This window comes from Garra rufa, chromosome 20 (assembly GCF_049309525.1).
Source record: "Garra rufa chromosome 20, GarRuf1.0, whole genome shotgun sequence".
Classification (NCBI taxonomy): Eukaryota; Metazoa; Chordata; class Actinopteri; order Cypriniformes; family Cyprinidae; genus Garra; species Garra rufa.
Window position 1 is genome coordinate 23,952,122 of NC_133380.1, and position 18,371 is coordinate 23,970,492.

The 18,371-nt window shown below is 36.1% G+C and overlaps 1 protein-coding gene across 1 annotated transcript in view; it reads left to right on the forward strand.

The window, feature by feature from the left end:
• Window positions 1-4,022: 4,022 nt before the first annotated feature.
• The window catches only part of lrig1 (leucine-rich repeats and immunoglobulin-like domains 1), a 56,081-nt gene continuing 41,732 nt past the window's right edge, over window positions 4,023-18,371 (forward strand). Inside the window, exon 1 of the mRNA XM_073825398.1 lies at window positions 4,023-5,105. Coding sequence (XP_073681499.1) covers window positions 4,915-5,105 — 191 coding nt within the window. The 5' untranslated portion in view covers window positions 4,023-4,914. The remainder of the gene's footprint in view (window positions 5,106-18,371) is intronic.

Genomic DNA, 18,371 nt, shown 5'->3' on the forward strand with positions numbered 1-18,371 from the left:
GACCTTGAATGTCTCAGTTGTGTTGCTGTCTAGGCAGGGTCAGAAAGCCCTTGGATGTCATCAAAAAATTTTTTATTTGTGCTTTGAAAATGAATGAATGTTGTACAGGTTTAGATTATTAATGACTAAATTTTCATTTCTGAGTGAAGTATTCCTTTAAAGGAGCAGTTCACTTCCAGAACAAAAATTTACAGATAATTTACTCACTTGTCATCCAAGATGTTCATGTCTTTCCTTCTTCAGCTGTAAAGAAATGATGTTTTTTGAGGAGGAAAACATTTCAGGGTTTTTCTCCATAGTGGACTTCTATGGTGCCCCCTTCCAAAATGCAGTTTAAATGCAGCTTCAAAGGGCTCTAAAGAAATCCCAGCCAAGAAAGAAGGATCTTATCTAGCGAAATGATCCGTTATTTTCTAAAAGAATTGACAATTTCTATACTTTTCTTGTCTAGCTCTGCGAGTACTCAGTGTATTCCGGTTCAAGACAGTTAAGGTAGGTCAAAAAACTCCCATCTCATTTTCTCCTCCAACTTCAAAATCGCCTGACATCGTTGCAGAAGTCCTGACCATGTGTTTACAAAATGAACGTGCAAAGAAGATCAAACGTCCTTTACAAAAAAAGGTTAAAACAGAGATGTAGGACGATTTTGAAGTTGGAAGAGAAAATGAGATGGGAGTTTTTCTCACATTTGAGGTTAAAAACTATAGAAATTGTAATTGTTTTTAGAAAATAACCGATCGTTTCACTAGATAAGACCCTTCTTCCTCAGCTGAGATCGTTTAGAGCCCTTCGAAGCTGCATTTAAACTGCATTTTAGAAGTTCAAACTCGGGGCACCATAGAACTCCACTATATGGAGAGAAATCCTGAAAAGTTTTCCTCAAAAAACATAATTTCTTTACGACTGAAGAAAGAAAGACATGAACATCTTGGTAGACAAGGGGCGGGGCGGGGCGGGGGGGGGGGGGGGGGGGTGGTAAATTATCTTCTCCTTTAATCTAGATTTTTCATTATTCCTGTAGAATCTAATGGACAAAAAGTTGAGCTTTGTTGTTGCCCATAACACTAAAAATCAAAGTCTTTAAAAATTAAGTACTTACGGTCACACTGTCAATGTGAACGCCCCCTTTTAGCCATCACTGTTGGGCAGTGTGCAGGTGTGATGCAACTATAATTGCCTAAAATGTACTGCTCGGTGTAGACTCATTGAATTACAGCACATTTAGACCAGTGCATATGAAACCTTTCTTCATGCCTCATCTGAAACTCAAACTGCGTTTTCTCCTTTGGGTTTAGGGATTCTCGCTTTTTAGCCAGGACTCCGAGATATGATGAGACGTGCAAGTGTCTCTGCTTCCTATTAACCCAGGCATTTCCTCGCTATAGCGCACACCCGTTAAACATCCAGAGATAGCACAACGTGCTGGCTTCGTTTCACGCCTCTCTGTTTTATTGTTGACGAATAGCTTGAGCAGATGGGCTCGTTATCTTTGAAGATTCCTGCACGGCCAGCATGATAAATTGGCACAGGACCGCAACGCACATAGACACGCTGACAAAAAACACACAAAAACGCAACTCACGCAGATGGAACGGCATCCCTTCCAAACTTGAATTATCTACCGTTTTGAAAACTCTGGTTCAGGCCCACTTCACTCTCTCTTTCAGAGAAGCAAATCCAATGTCTTCATGTGCTGCACCATCTGTCCAAAACCTTGCATGAGGGTCTTTCATCTTCTTCCAGCTGTGGATGTGCACTGGATGGAGATTGAGTGAGAGAGAGAAGAGAGAACAAGAAAGAGAAGTAAGGAGCTCTCATCTGATACGCACATTAGTTTACTGGCAAACTTTCTCACCACTAAAACCGATCCAAAAACATCCCAGAGACAGCGTTTGTTGAAATTCTCAGGTGTGTGCTGAATGAAATGTTATGTGTTAAAGGGTCCAGATGTTTAGTCTGATTATTTTAATCAAATTATCAGTGAGAATTCAGCTATGTTGCATAAAAAACAATCCAATTCCAATGATTTACTTTAGATTTGAAATAGCATTGTTATAGTATTGTTTTTCAAGTTCACTTATGCTACTGATACCACTCTTCAAAGCACTAGACTGTGTCTCTTTATGGCTCTTTATGGTCTCTTGACACTTGTGTCACTTCCAAGTTATTTGTAAAGCAAATGATTTACAGTCCGCACGCTGACAGATAAATCATACGTGAAACCATGTCAGGAGCTCTCTCAGAATAGAAAGCCAAAATACCTGAGTCAAATGCCATTTGGGTTAAAGAGGACAGAATGTAGGATCACTTATTTGAATAGATATATTTATCAGCAATTTGGCTTCGAGTTTATATCAATATTATTTTGTCACTATAAGGTTACTTTTTAAATGATGCCTGTTTGTCAAGGAATTTGACATGAAATAAAAAGTTTTATGTGAGAAAGAAACAGTATTTTACTAATTAAATATTAAATACTATAATAATATCAAAAATAAATAAATAAATAAATAATACTATAAAAAAAAACAATTGACCCTCTTTAACAAGAAAAAAAGAGGACAGAGATATTATAATAATGATATAAATAAATCAAATAAATAAATAAATGATAATAATAATAAAACACTTGACCCACTTGCACTCTCTTTTCTATTTTTATTCTAAATACTTATTGTATGTGACAAAGAAACAGTATTTTACAAATTAAATATTTAAGCTTTCATATGTCAAAAACAATATGGAAACATAAACTATAATAATAATAATAATAATAATAATAATAATAAATAAATAAATAAAAATAATATGAATAAATAACAATAATTAAAAAAACACTTGACCCTCTACCACTTACACTCCTTTTTCTTCTATTTTTATTCTATTAGTTTTCTTTAAAAAGAAAATAAAGCTTTTACATTTTATGTTAAATATTTTAGCTTTTCTGTCAAAAACAATATGGAAATGTGGACTACAATAATAATATCAAACAAATGAATAAAACTAATAATACAAATATATTTTAAAAAAACTGATTCCTCTAACACTAGCATTCTCTATTATTTTTCTATTCTTTTGATTCTTGATTTTATTTTTAATTAAAAAAAGACCCTCCAACACTAGTGTTCCCTTTTCTTTTTCTTGGTTTTTATTGCTTCAATTGTCCTCATTTATAAGTTGCTTTGGATAAAAGCATTTGCTAAATGACTAAATGTAAATAAATGGCAATTGAGAAAGTAAATTATTTCACTTCTTTACATTTTTACATTCTATGTGTATATATTAGCCTATATTACAGTTAATTATTATATTATATTATATTATATTATATTATATGTGACCCTGGACCACAAAACCAGTCATAAGGGTCATTTTTTTGAAATTGAGATTTATACATCTTTTAAAAGCTGAATATATAGCATTTTCATTGATTTACGATTTGTTGTTGTTGTTTGATATGACAATATTTGCATATTACAATAATAGCAATGCTATTACTAATCAAAAATTAAGTTTTGATATATTTACGGTAGGAAATTTACAAAATATCTTAATAGCACATGATATTTATTTAATATCCTAATGATTTTTTGCCTAAAAGAAAAATGTGATAATTTGGCTGTTGTTACACATATACCCGTGCTACTTAAGACTGGTTTTGTGGTCCAGGGTTATATATTATGCTATCTATGTTATATTATATTAATAAAACGATATTTCGCCCTGAACATTGTCCCTTTAAGACGCGGTGAGAGTGAAAGGAGGCGGCGCAGTTTCGCACTCTGGGTGGGAAAGATAGGCGGGGCTAACGCGAGGTGACTGACAGCTGGGCCCTGGCAAGTCCAAAATCGTGGCGCCTGAGCGCTCCAAAGCAGCCAATGAGCGCTCCAGCCTGGCCGTCAATCATTCTCGAAGCACCAATCGGAAAGCAAAATGAGGGAATCTTTATCACTTCTGATGTATCCAACGTGGGACGAAAGAACGTCGGGATAAAAAGAAAGTAAAGTCCGGGAGGGGGAAAAACAAGCAGTGGAAACGGTCGCAAGTGCGAGGTGAATTTGTGAATTATCAGAGTTTTCGGACCGTACAACGAGATCAAGATAAAAGCTTCCCAGTTCCTTTAAACCGCGCTCAGTGTTGCTGGAGAGAAAGAGAGAGAGAGAGCGAGTGAACGAACGCGTTACGCGAGCCGCAAAGTTCACAACAGTCGGACGGCTTTACGGGAACTGTTTCGCTTCAAAAGTGGTTTATTTTTATTCGCCTGAGTGATCTGAAGTCCAGCATTCGCTGTTCGGAAACTTTCTATCAAACCCGTGAAGAAGCAAGAGCCTCAAACTTTTTAAGAGTGCTGTTTTTCCTGAGGAAAAGTTTCTTTAAAGCGCCGACGATCCCAGATTTTCTTTCAGCACGCTAGTGTGGAGTTAATGGACGCGATCTACTATGTTTTTACTTTTCCTAATAACAAATCGCTTGGGATCAAAACATTTTAAGAAGTTCCGAAACACCGCTGAAGGTTTAAACTCTTCAAACTACATTTGATCCAGTGGATCTCTCTTGCCAAAACAAAGCGCCTGTCTATCTCGCATCCAGACCCCCTTTTCAACCTTTTAAGGACAACTGCATTTAGTTTTGGCTTCTGGACAAGTTTCTTGTATTGCCTGGTCGTGATTCACCTTTGATTTACTTACGTGGTGCAGCAGCAGGGGAGATAAAATTTTACTGTGGACCGTTTTCAAGTCCAGGACTGATGCATTGCCCAAAAACAACGCAGTATAATTTGATATTACCGTTGGGTAAACAAACAACTTAATGAAGGCGAATTACTCGGACTCTGAGAAACTCAATAGGTTCGAGCTGTCCGTTTGTGGATGAGAGAGAGATCAGTCGTTAAGCGCTGAGACAACTGGATACAAAATGGCGGCGTGGCTGGGACAGATGGGATCACTTTCATATCATGTTTTTTATTGGCTTTTGACGCTGGAACTGTTAATCAATTATGGCGCACCGTGTCCTCAAAACTGTACGTGTACGCTTGATACGACCGACTGCAGCCATTTAGACATTACTGATGTCCCTCAAGACTTGCCTAAGAGCACTGTGCATCTGTAAGTACACAAAACTGACCAGTCTGAATGAAATATCCATGTAAAACATCATTCTCTTCAAAAACAACATGCTTTAAGTTCTTTAACACTCTTAACTCAAGTTGTCCAGGGACAAAAATGACTTAAAAGTCACAGAATAACGAATGACAAGTCTCATGTCCTATGCAATTATTTAAACTAGTGATAAAAGTTTATATTTCCATTAAAATCATAAAAGGCTATTGGTTATTGTAGTCTGGGGCCTGGTTGTGACCTGCCAGGTTGTGACATGCTAGTTACTGTCATAAGTTTGGAAACTATGACTGACAGTTTTGGGAGGCCTGCTGATATGAGTCAAAGGAAACAAAGATCACAATCACTTGTGCATTTGCTGGAAAGTAATTTTGGTCCTTGAAATTAGATATTTATATATATATTTTTGGACTGGAGCACTAAGAAACAAAGTATAAAGCTTATAACAATTCAAAAATCTCCTATTTGACCTATGTTAAGCATTTTACAACTCTGACACAAGTCACCTTTTTTATTTATACTTTTCCACATGAGCTTTCATCAACTCTGCTATTTAGTAATAATAATGCAATTTAGTGGTTTTTGACAATATTTGTGACCCTGGACCACAAAACCAGTCATAAGGGTCAATTTTTTAAAATTGAGATTTATACATCATCTGAAAGCTTATAGTTTAAGATAGGACAGTATTTGTAAGAGATAAAACTATTTGAAAATCTGGAATCTGAAAGTGCAAAAAAATCAAAATATTGAGAAAATCACCTTTGAAGTTGTCCAGATGAAGTTCTAAGCAATACATATTACTAATAAAAAAATTAAGTTCTGATATATTTACAGTAGGAAGTTTACAAAATATCTTCATGGAACATGATCTACTTATTATACTAATGATTTTTGGCATGAATAAAAAAATAGACAATTTTGACGCATACAATGAATTTTTGACTACTTAAGACTGGTTTTGTGGTCCAGGGTCACATATTTGGTCTGGTTTATAGATTATGACTTTAAAATGTGATATTTTCTTCATAAGTGCCCTATACTAAGATGGCAGTTCGTCTCGTAATAAAAACAGAGAACAGTGGCGGTTGTTGTTTTTAGGGTTATCTGACGTAGTATGAACTCCCTGATATACATTAGTTATAGATTAGTTTTTGAAAACATCACAGAGAAAGTATTGTTTTTAATAATCCTATTTCCTTAACATTTTCCCTCAAACCTGACATCACTTTTAAAGACGCTTTCAGTGCCTTAGGTTTAGATGTAAATGTATCTCCATGGCCTAGACAAAATTTCTAAGGTGTTATCTGGCTGTGTGTTCAAGATCATAATCATATCGCTTTCAAAGGGAATGATTTTACTGCCCAGTATTATCTTTAACACCTTTACTGCATGTTTCATCACTGCAAAGATACCCGTTTTGTCTGCCGATTTCACAAAGGCAGCTCCGTTACTGTTCTTGTCAGGTTAAAAGATGGTTATCGCACACAAGTTTCAACACGGAAGCATCAACTGAGGTCAAAAGTTATCTATTTTGCATTTTATATAATCCGATTTGTCAAATTTTACTCAGACCTCGTGTGTTAGGCTTTATTTGAAATATATGAAGACAAACACAACCAGAGAAGCTTAAAAGTTTAACCGAGGGTGGTTGACATAATCGTTCTTTGTCTGATAGGACCGTGAAACATTCATTACACATGATATCAGGCTTCAGATGGGAATGATTGGCCAGGTAGCTCTGTTGATGTTCTGCCTCAAGGACTGAATAACCTACTGCTAAGTAATTTGACCTGGTCTGCCTGAGTGCTTTGGTCCGTGGCCCTTGAATATAAACGCATATAGTGATTTTGGTGGGAAGCGTATTTCAGAGTAAAACAGGATATTCAATGAGAAAAACGAGGGAGGTTGGATTTGATTTAGCGTTATTGGATTGAATGGTGAAAAGTGGTCTTTATATGACAGGTGGTTGAGGAGAAGAGGTTGAAATAAGTTTGTAAAAAGGGACAAATTCAGTCTTATGTTGACTTTAGTGTTGTCTCAGCTACCAATTGTCCAAATGCAGGAAGCTCTAAACCGTTTTTGTCATGGATTAAGCACAAGGTAGCAATACATAATTGATTTATTCTATATTACCCTGTTAAATTAGTATATTAAACCATTTGAAGTGTCTTGTTTCAAACTAGTATCAAAAGCAGTTAAAAAACGTTGACTGAACAACAGGGCTTTCACTGGTAGGCTGCAACCGCCCAAGCAGGTGATATATATTTCCTCTTAACTTTCCTTATACGTCCATTAAAGCGTAGCCGTTTTTAATATTCAAAACTCATTGATAACAACAGCATTAACTGGCGTGTGTTGTTGTTAACCAGTGGCTCTTTGTCTCTCAAAAGCTTGAGGCAACTGTGGTCTGTCATAAATGCTGGTTATTTATTTTCATTAATCCCTACATCTATCCCTATTCACATGTTGCTATTCATGTTCAGCGCTTTTGTACGCCTCTCTGGCAATTCACAAGCAGTCAAGATGCTTGTGTTTGTGATATTCAAACCTGTTGCCTGCATAACCACGATGAGTGTCAAACCGCGTTTTACCATTTCCATGAACTTAAAAGCATGTTCCAGCATCTTAATGCCCCTTTATTGTCTGCTTTCATGTTGACAGATCCAACAGAAGCTGGATTTTATAAGTTATAGGCAAGAGATATTTTTTGAGGTTGTCCGTCTGCAATATATCAATCAAGAGTAGAAAAAGCCTCGGTTGGAAAAACCCCGTGGACATGGCCTGAGTATAAAATCAAGCCTTAATACCTTCCAGTTGTCCAAATAGTTTCTCCATACTGCCCATTTTTCCTTTTTTTCGTTTAATGGTTCCCCCGTGGCTCGCAGAGACCTTGATGGCGAGTAGGAAGCAGCAAGGTGTTGGCATAGCCAACTCGCACACGGCCCTTTGTGGATTCAAGATATGGGCCTTAAGACTCTATTAAGATAAAGACTGATGGAGTTGTTCATGCTGAGGGTTGAAGGAGTAATTCAGCCAAAAATGAAAAGTCTGATATCATTTACTCAACCTCAGGTTGTTTCAAACCTGTTGTGCGTTCTGTTGCGGAGAAGATAATTGTTAGAATGTTGGCAACAATAGCCATTGACTTTCATTGTATGGCCACTGAGACACATCTTCTTTTATACTCTAAGAAATGCTGGGTGAAATATGGACAAACTCAGCGACTGGGTTGTTTTAACCCAGTGGTTGGGTTAAACCTGGGTTGCCAGGTTTTCACAACAAACCCGCCCAATTGCTACTCAAAACTAGGCAATACTAGTTAAATGTTTAGCCCAATCTTCTGGGTAGTTTATTTAACTCAACTATTGTTTAAAAATTGTTATATGGCTGGCTTTTGAAACCAAAATAGGTTGTAAATTAAAAATCAGACACACAATTACTAGAAGCATCAGCAAGAATCGAAAGGTGAACATTTACTACATATTAATAAATGTTATTTCCAACCTGTTTTAGGTTGATTTAAAGCAAGAAATGTAGTAATTATAGTCATTTTTAAGCACTAGTTGAGTTAAATAAAACTACCCAGATGGTTAGTCAAAACAGCCAAATCGCTCAGTGATTTTCCACAGATATAAGGAGAAACCCAGTGATTGGGCTGTTTTGACCCAGCAGTTGGGTTAAATGTTTAACCCATCTTTCTGGCTACTTTATTTAACTATTATTTAAAAAAAAAATACTGTATGGCTGGCTTACAATTAACCCCAAATAGGTTGTAAATTATCAGCAATAATTAAAAGGTGAACATTTATTAAAAATGTTTATTACACTTATGTACACTCTAAAAGATGCTGGGTTAAAAATAACCCAGTGCTGGTGAAATATGGACAAACCCAGCAATTGGGTTGTTTTGACCCAGCAGTTAAATTTAAACATTTTTAACTCAACTCTTGCGTAAAAATAATATATTTCTTAAAATATATTATATATTCTTCTTAAAATGAACCCAAAACCCTAAAAGGTTGTAAAATGAACATTTATTAATGTCACCCTGGACATAAGGGTCTTTTTTTTTTAATTGAAAGATTAGATTTATCCATTATTTCTATTGATGTATGGTTTGTTAGGATAGGACAATATTTGGCTGAAAGACAACTATTTGAAAATCTGAAATCTAAGGTAGCAAAAAAATAAAGTTGTCCAAATAAAGTTCTTAGCTATTCATATTACTAATCAAAAATTACGTTTTGATATATTTACAATAGGAAATTTACTTAATATCCTAATGATTTGGCGTAAAATACATTTGGAAATCATTTTAAGCCTACTTTAAAGTAAATTTTAAACAATAGTTGAGTTAAATAAAACTACCCCGAAGATTGGGTTAAACATTCAACCCAACCAATGGGGTCAAAACAACCAAAATCGCTAGGTTTATCCATATTTTGTTGATTTTAACCCAGCATTTTACAGATTGTATGTTCCACAGAAGAAAGTAAGTCATACAGCTTTGGAAATATATGAGGGAGAATAAATGATGACAATTTTCAGTTTTTGCTGAACTGTCCCTTTAACCTGAGTGCGGAGGAGATGGTCGAATTAACTGATGAATGTTATGAGTAATCGTATTGGCTTCATCGTTGCATGACACAGTCCTCCAGACTCTCCATCTGCGAGTTTGAAAAAGTTGTCTGAATTCCTTCTGAATTAAATTATTTTTTAATGTTTCCTGCATCTGATAAATCTGAAGTATAGAAATTAAGCAATTTTGGTTTTGATTATGGAAATCCATGCTTGTCCTACATTCATCAGAACTGACCCTGGATAAATGAGATCCGTGTTTGATTAAACAGCTATTTGGCTTTGTCTGTTTATTCAGCGTGCTGTGAAGACCGAGGTGATGGAAACAGTTTGCCTTGATATAACGAGCTGTATGAGTCTTACTTCTCAAAGTAAACCACAACGACCCTTTGGTGGCCCTCTTGATTGTTTTGAAAGCAGAGGGGGTGGTGGTTGGTTTGTATGTGCAACCTGGGCTGCCACATGTGTGAGAGTAGTTTGGTCACTTGGTAAACAGCCCGCCAGATTTTTCTCACCATGATGTGTTTTTTATGCATTGTGGGGGACGGTCTTTTCTTTACGGTCGCTGTCACCTGTTGTGGAGCCGCTGTGTAAACCTGAAAGTTCAGGGTGCGGTGTTTCTTTGGCCTAGCTACAAGTTAGTTCAGTGTCACGGTCCATTGCTTTCCATTGATGAAATTTCTAGATCTTGATCTGCTTCTCCGACCCATTGTTTATTCTTTCAACGTGTGGAAACCAGTCAGCGGTATGTCATCAGCAGTCGAACTCGTTTTGATGCTTGTTCACTTCGTTTTCTGTGCAGTATGCTTTATTAATCCCATTGCTGTAGACTTGGGTCGTGGTCAAAAACAGCAACTTGCATTCTAGATTTTTGACAGCGTAACGCATAACACATGTAAAAGCTGAACTGGTTTGCTCCAGGTGTGTGCGGTAGCCTGGAGCAGAGTTTGCTTGCGTTATCGGATTGTGAGTTAAAGGAGTGCCTTGCCGTGTTTAGCTTGGCCTGCATGGCACTGAGGTTAACGGCACCTTCCTTTAGCACAGCTCATGAGGAGTTTCCATGCGTTCAAGGACTTTTTATCCGTTGATTTATGCCTAGGTCTTTCCCAGCTTGCGTTTGTGTCTGTTAATGTGCATAAAACAGAAGACCAGCCATTGAATGGTGAACCGACATGGTGAACGTCTTCCAAAATGCTGCTTTTCGCTATTTGGACTAGTTTAGATGTAGACGAGTGTTGTTATGTCTCGGTTGGGGGAATGGCGGCCACACTAGTACCAGTATCGAAATTCCAACAGGATCAAACAAATATTCCAGATTCTCTTTCTGTTGAGACACATTTGAGCACCTCCTTCTCTCCCCTCCTTTGTTTAAGTGTCTATGAAGTGATGGATGACTCATCTGTGAATTCTGTACATCTGGTAAGAGTTTGGAGATCTGGAAAAGACATAAAAAAGAGTGAAAGAAAGGGGAGGGGTGAGAGAATTGGAGAGTAACAGGCCTTATAGAGCACCCCCAGCACATTTGGTTTGGAGACCAAAATCACCATTTAACATTCTGTGAAAGCGTTACTGACAAACTACCCCTTAACCCCATACTGCGTATAGTTTCCAGGGGTTTGATGGCATTATTCCATAATGTGCAGGCGTATAGGTCGATATGTATATTCTGTTGATCAAGCAACTTTATTTTTTGAGCTGATCAGTATCCACAAATCAAATTTATCAACACATCTTTCCCACATAACTGCGCTGCCATCTTAAAATAATCTTATTTATTTCTTTATTTCTATTTACGCTATGGGTCAAAAGTTTTTTTTTTTTTTAAGAAGACTCTTCTGCTCACCAAGCCTGCATTTATTTGATTCAAAGAACGGCAAAAACAGTAAAGTTTTGAAATATTTTTAACTATTTTAAATAACTGCGTTCTATTTGAATATATTTTCAAATGTAATTTATTCCTGTGATCAAAGCTAAATTTTCAGCATCATTACGTCAGTCTTCAGAGTCACATGATCCTTCAGAAATCTGTCTAATATGCTAATTTCTATGCTTTAAGAAACGTTTTCTATTATTATTATTACCAATGTTCATGACAGTTCAGTACATTTTCTTATGATTCTTTGATGAATAGAGAGATTCAAAGATCAGTATTTATCTGAAATAAAAAGCTTTTGTAACATTACACACTATACCAGTTAAAAGCTTGGAGTCAATGTTTTTTTTCTTTTTTTTGGGAAATAAATAGAAATTGATACTTTTATTTAGCAAGGATGTTTCAAATTGATCAAAAGCGATGATAAAAACGTTTATAATGTTACAAAAGATTTCTATTTCAGATAAATGGTGTTCTTTTAAACTTTCTATCCGTCAATGAAACCTGAAAAAAGTCTACTGAGCTGTTTTCAACATAATAGTAGTAATATATTTTTTTTGAGTGGCAAATCAGAATATTAGAATGATTTCCAAAGGATCATGTGACTGAAGTAATGATGCTAAAAATTCAGCTGTGAAATCACAGGAATAAATTACATTTTTAAAATATATTCAGATGCAGTTCATTTAAATAGTAAAAATATTTTAACATTTTTACTGTACTTTGGATCAAATAAATGCAGGCTTGGTGAGCAGAAGAGGCTTCTTTAAAAAACATTACACGTTTTACTGTTCAAAAACTTTTGACTGGTCGTGTATATGCACTCTTATTGACATTGATGGTTCCATGAAGCACCTTCAACATTAATGAAACTTTTGCATTGCACAAAAAGTTCTTTATATGGGAAAAGAAGTAACTCTTCACTAAAAGTTTCCTTATGGAACCAAAAATGGTTCTTATATGGCATAACTTTGAAAACTCTGTTTTCGAACCTTTATTTTTGTGTGTGTGTGTGTGTGTGTGTGTGTGTTTGAATGTTCCCTGGTATGTACATACGTAAATTTGACTCTGCTGGTCGTACAGCCCCACAAAATTAAATTTGATATATGCTTTATACAGTATATGATGAATATACTGCTGAAGTTGACCACTCTGATGTTTCCGGCTAAACCAGTGGTGCAATTACTCCAGAGTTTTCCTTTCTGTTAAGATAATAAACCGTATGCAGGGTAACTTCGTAATCTAACAATCACTTGTTCTGTTCACTTTGAAGTTTTCTGGAACACTCTGCTCTGTAACTACGCAGGACGTATTTTCACTCCCTGTCCAAACTCAGGCTTTTCATTATACGATTAAAAATCCTCAATTGCAACAAATGTGTATATAATCAAGTGCGAGCTTGTTGGACTTTTGCCTGGCATCTGTGATTCTGGTTCTGACTCAGCCCAGGGCGAGAAGAAAGTCATCTACTTCGTCTTTAAAATACGTCTGGCTTGTCTTGGATTGAAGCGTCGTGTTACTCTGATTTCTTTTGTTTGTTGTCTTTTTCTCTCATATTTAATTTCTTTCTCTCCCGCCGTGTAACATTCACTTCCCGATGATCTTTATCTCATGATCTTCATTCTAGATTCGATACTCTCGCTCCCTTTTCGGTGCTTTGTTTGGACTGTCCGCAAAAGCTCCTGGCTTCACTATCAGTGGTGTTGCCGGGCTGTAAATGGCCTTTATGGCAGGAAACGGAGAGAAAGGAGCCCAAGCTGGGCGGCTTTTGGAGAAGCAAGTGTCTGTCCGTCTGGTCTCTCGCTCTGTCTTTCGCTCAGTGCTGTGACAGAAGAGTTATTCTTTGACTAGTTTATGGCCCTCTGAAACAGGGTGCATTAAAGACGCTTCTGTCTTCCAGCTGCATCATAAAGCTCCATCATTGACATCATTTCACACTTCCAAAGACCGAAGTTCACACTCCGCTTATCAGCGATAAATATAGATAGATAAAGGTCGCCTCTTTGCCGTTCTACTCACGATATGGCCCTTGAGGGAAAAACTGACATAGGAGTCATTTATATTGTTAATATAACAGGCCATAACTATAACGTTGATATTATTTTCAATACCTTATTGAACCAGCACGTCAACTCCGTTTGGCGTCGACATATCAACAGGTCCTTGTTGTTTACACCCAAAGCAAGCATTAGCATTCTGGCCTAAAATCAAAAAACAGCACTATTCAGTATAGCATTGGCAGGTTGTTGGTACTACTTGTTGTTTTCCTTCCTCTGTTAATTTCCTAAATGACTTTGACCTTTGTTAGGTGTGAATATTCTCGTATCCTGGTTTCCTGGCATAGGAAGCTGTTGGCCGTTTGCCTTCAAGTTTAATGGAAACGAGAGAAAATAGACATCAATGGCTGTTAGAGTTGAAGTTGAATTTACTAGCCTGTACTAGCACGGTTAAGTTGGAAGTCATTATTGTCTGTGTGGCTATAAAATGGTTGAATAGCATGTAGAAGTGTGTAAGCTCTCTGTTCTCGCAGAAGCTGAAGTGGGTAAAGATGTCTGAGCTGATCTGAGAGCAGATGGAGGATGATTCTTGAATATAGCATTATTCATTTATAGAGGATAGCTGGAAAAGCATATTGCACTTACCTTTCCTTAAAGGGAATTTCAGCAGCGCTGACTAGTGTCTTAGCCATCCAAAAGAGTGTTTCTGGTTTCCTTTAAGGGTGCAGTCGGCCTGCAGGACTCTCTGAGGAAGAGGAGATGTGTTTGTTTAGTTCAGAGTTAAGACTAATGGGTTTGTTAATAGTTTGAATCATAATAGGCATGAAACAAATAATTTAAGACTAGGAACATAATCATATCGTCTGAGTTTGCAAATATATTTGCGTATACAGTCAAGTCGATTTAGTGGAGTTGAGACTTTTTTTCCGACCTGATATACAATAATATAGAAATATAATATAATAAAATATAGAGAGATTTCTATATAATATAAATTTATAGCTAAATACATAAAGATTTATCATCATTGCTTATTTGTATTTTCTTTGTCAGACTTTAGTATTGCGTCAAACTATATTTCTATATGAATTTAAGCTTTTTTTTTTTTTTTTTAATAATTTTAAGGAACAGTTGTGTTTTTATGCAATAGGCTGAAACATTCAAACCTAGTAGGAGAAATCAATAAATTATACAATTTTATGTTTTGGCATATTTCTATTTCCCACCCCATATTGCTGTCTGAATGTCAATATTATATTGTTTTCTCAAACTGAAACAATCTTTTACATAAAAAAATATTAACAGCTGTTTTCAACACTGATGATAAGAAATGTTTCTTAAGGACAAAATAAGCATATTAGAATGATTTCTGAAGGATCATGTGACACTGAAGACGGGAGTGATGGCCAATTACAGGAGTAAATTATATTTATAAATACATTAATATTACTTCCGCAATGTGGAAAATGCAGACCGAATCACGTAATTCAGGAATAAAAATTTGAATTTACTGTTTAACATGAAATGTATGGTGATGAATAAATCAAAATTAGGTTGGTAGGTTGGTATATGGATGCTGTCTGTAAATATTAAGCCACAAAAAAGACTATTTAAATATGAATCCTGCGTGTTCTGCGTGTCTCTGTGTGAATGAATGGTGCAGACGCGCAGTTTTGTTAACTGAAGTGCGCAGTGTTGTCAGCCTCTGCCGTTTAAATATTTGAATATGAACACAAACATCATGAGCATTTTACAGTGTTTTTTTTTTTTTTTTTTTTTTTTTTAGAAAACTATCGGTACTTTGTAGGTACTTGAAAAGTGCTTGAATTATTGAAAGACAATGTATCTATGAAATAAACTCATATCTTGTCAATAAGCACGTTTTCACGCATATTCAAAAAAAACTTTTTCGCTTATTTCAGTTAATGTCAGAAAACATTTGAGTTAAGCAAGTCATGTAAACATGGCTGAAGATGCGAAAAGAGGAACAGATGAACCAAATCAGTCAACAAACGGGTTTGTGAATCATTTAGCTAATTGCATGATTCAAATCAAATAATTTGTAATACGTGATTTGAAGTCACGATCTAAATCAGTTGATTTGTGATTCGTGATACCTGATCTGAAATGATGGTATGCGAATCATTATTCTGATCGGGACTTCAAAGCGTGGATCGCGAATCATTTGATTTAGATCGGAAATAAATTTATTTAAATCAAATTTGCAATATGCAATTTGAAGTCCTGATCTAAATCAAACAATTCGCAATACGCAAAGTTCAGATCTAAGTCAAATGATTCAGTATCTGAGTCCTGTCCTGAAATGATGGTACCGAATCATTATTCAGATCGGGACTTCAGAATGGGTTCACAAATCTTTTGCTTTAGATTGGCGCTTCAGTGCAGGTTTGCAAGTCACTTGTTGCAGACCACGACTTCGGAGCAATTTCGCAGAACTTTTTTTTTCTGATTCTTGTCTTTTAAACAGTCGAAAACATCAAAACGTTAAGGCAGTACAGTTAAAAAAAAAAAAAACAAAGAACAAATAAAGAACATAAACACAAATATATATAGTAAAAGTGTAGTATACTTTGTAATACTTTAGTAGTAATAAGATATGCTTCAGTTTATTTTTTGCCATTTTTTTATTAGTATATTCTTATTTATCTATTTCTCTTTTTTTTTATATTAGAAGACAATGTTCGATAAGTGAGATCTCTGATTGACGTACTTGGAAAAACTGAAAAGTCCTGGAATTTTATTTTACAATATCTGTATGAACCCCGTTAGTGTTTTTTTTATATATATATATTTTTTTATCTATATATATATCAAACTAACACAGCCTTGGTGATCATAAGAGATTTCTTTCAAAAGCATGGAAAAGAAAAATCTTAATGGCCCCAAAGTTTTGTATAAGTTTTGTATCCCTCAAAGTCACCAGACTTAAAGTCTGTGTGTGCCACAAAACTCCAATTTTGAACGCCGAAGCCACAAAAGTGTGAGTTAAGCATTATTTGAAAGCGTTAGTTAAGCCTGCTGTGCGATTACAACGGCCATGTGATTTATGCCCGAAGGTCAACTTAAAGGTGTGAAAGTTAGTCTTATCTGATAAGATAAAAAGCCTTAAACAAAGTGAAGTGACTGAGAATTAAACACTGTGATTATATAAACACTCTCCTTTCCTTTTGGCTGGTAAGGCATAGGTCAGCTCTCCAAACATCGAGAAGTCCCCATGAAGACTGAGGTGATCTAGTCTGAGCGTTTTGTATGACATTTAAATGGCTCTAATACTTCCCGCCTCTTTATTAGCCCCACCCACTGACGATTGACAGAGCTGTTGGCAAACGCAAGTTGCTTAACCTGGTATTTGGTCTTCTTTTCAGCCCTTAAAATTCTGTAGTGGAAACTATATGAACATTAGTCAGTAATGGGTGTGTGAAAGACGAGATTGTCGGTTTCATTACTCTCCCTCTGAACAATTTGCAGGTTGGAAGTAGCTAAAGCAGATTAGCGGCTAGCTTTGTACATGACGTACGTGATTTTCTCGGCAGTATTCGTGCCCCCTGGCGAGGCTCTTTTAAGAAAGCCTGCAATTTTTCACTTTGCTTTGGTATAATTAGGTAATTGCCTCACGGTACAGGGGCTGCAATTTCGCTGTGTTCACCCCTGTCAGACGATTGCCTCGAGGGCAGCTCACTCTGTGTTATTATCTCCGTGTAAACACACACGGCCCGAGCCGCAGAAGCATTGTGACGGTTTTGGCTGTTCAGACCAAATAAGGTACTAGAGTAAATTGCTTTTTAGTTTATGTAACTTTACCGGCAAATTGAGCTACTGAGAGTGTAATAAGTAAACTCCTTTCTTTTGTTTATGTCTTTTTTGGTACACAATCTTAGTTTGAGAAGGTATACAGCCATCGTAAATATAGTCCACGTCTGTTCTTTGTCAAGTTTGTATACGTATGGCTTCACAGTCTGCAGCTGACAGCTCAAAGTGAGAAACAGACACATTATATAGTGTGTTAGGTAATTCCGCTTCTTTACAACCAGCTGTAGCGCCACAAACCTGTCAAAATCACCTCAGCAGACGGAAGGACAGCCATCCAGTTGTTTCTTTACAAGCACAGATGAGCTGCCGATTAAAACATTTAACACTGCTAAGTGGAACTTGATGGGTGTGTGTGTGTCATTGAATCTGTTAGTCAGGGAGTTGAAGATAATCCAAAAGTCAATACTTTGTGTTTGAGGAACGAACAGCTTCTAAGTGGATTTTACAGGTGGACACTTTCTATTACACTGTAATGGTTGTCCTATAGACTTCGATTGGAAGTGTGATAACTGTTTAATGTGAATTTAACCTGGGATATTTCTTTATGAAGATATGGTGAAGGATTTGACCTGGAGAATTCTTTAAAACATATACATGGAGCAATATTTACCCCTTAATACAGTACTATTAAGGGTTAGTAAGATTTCTTTTCTTTTTTTTTTTAAAGAATGAATACTTTATTCAGCCAGAACTAGGGATGCACCGAAATGAAAATTCTTGGCCGAAACCGAAAACTGAAAAAGAGGAAACCAAGGTCGAAAACCGAAACACCGAAAGAATTATGCCGATTATTAGTACCATTGCATTTATGGCTATGACCGTGTACTAATCTTACTAAAATCAAGGCATTGCAATTGCATAAATTAATATTAAAGTTTCTAAGAATAAATCAGTTATATTAATTTAAACAATTATTATCAGTCAAGTATTATATTACTTAAATAACATATACATATATTTTACTGCCTTTGT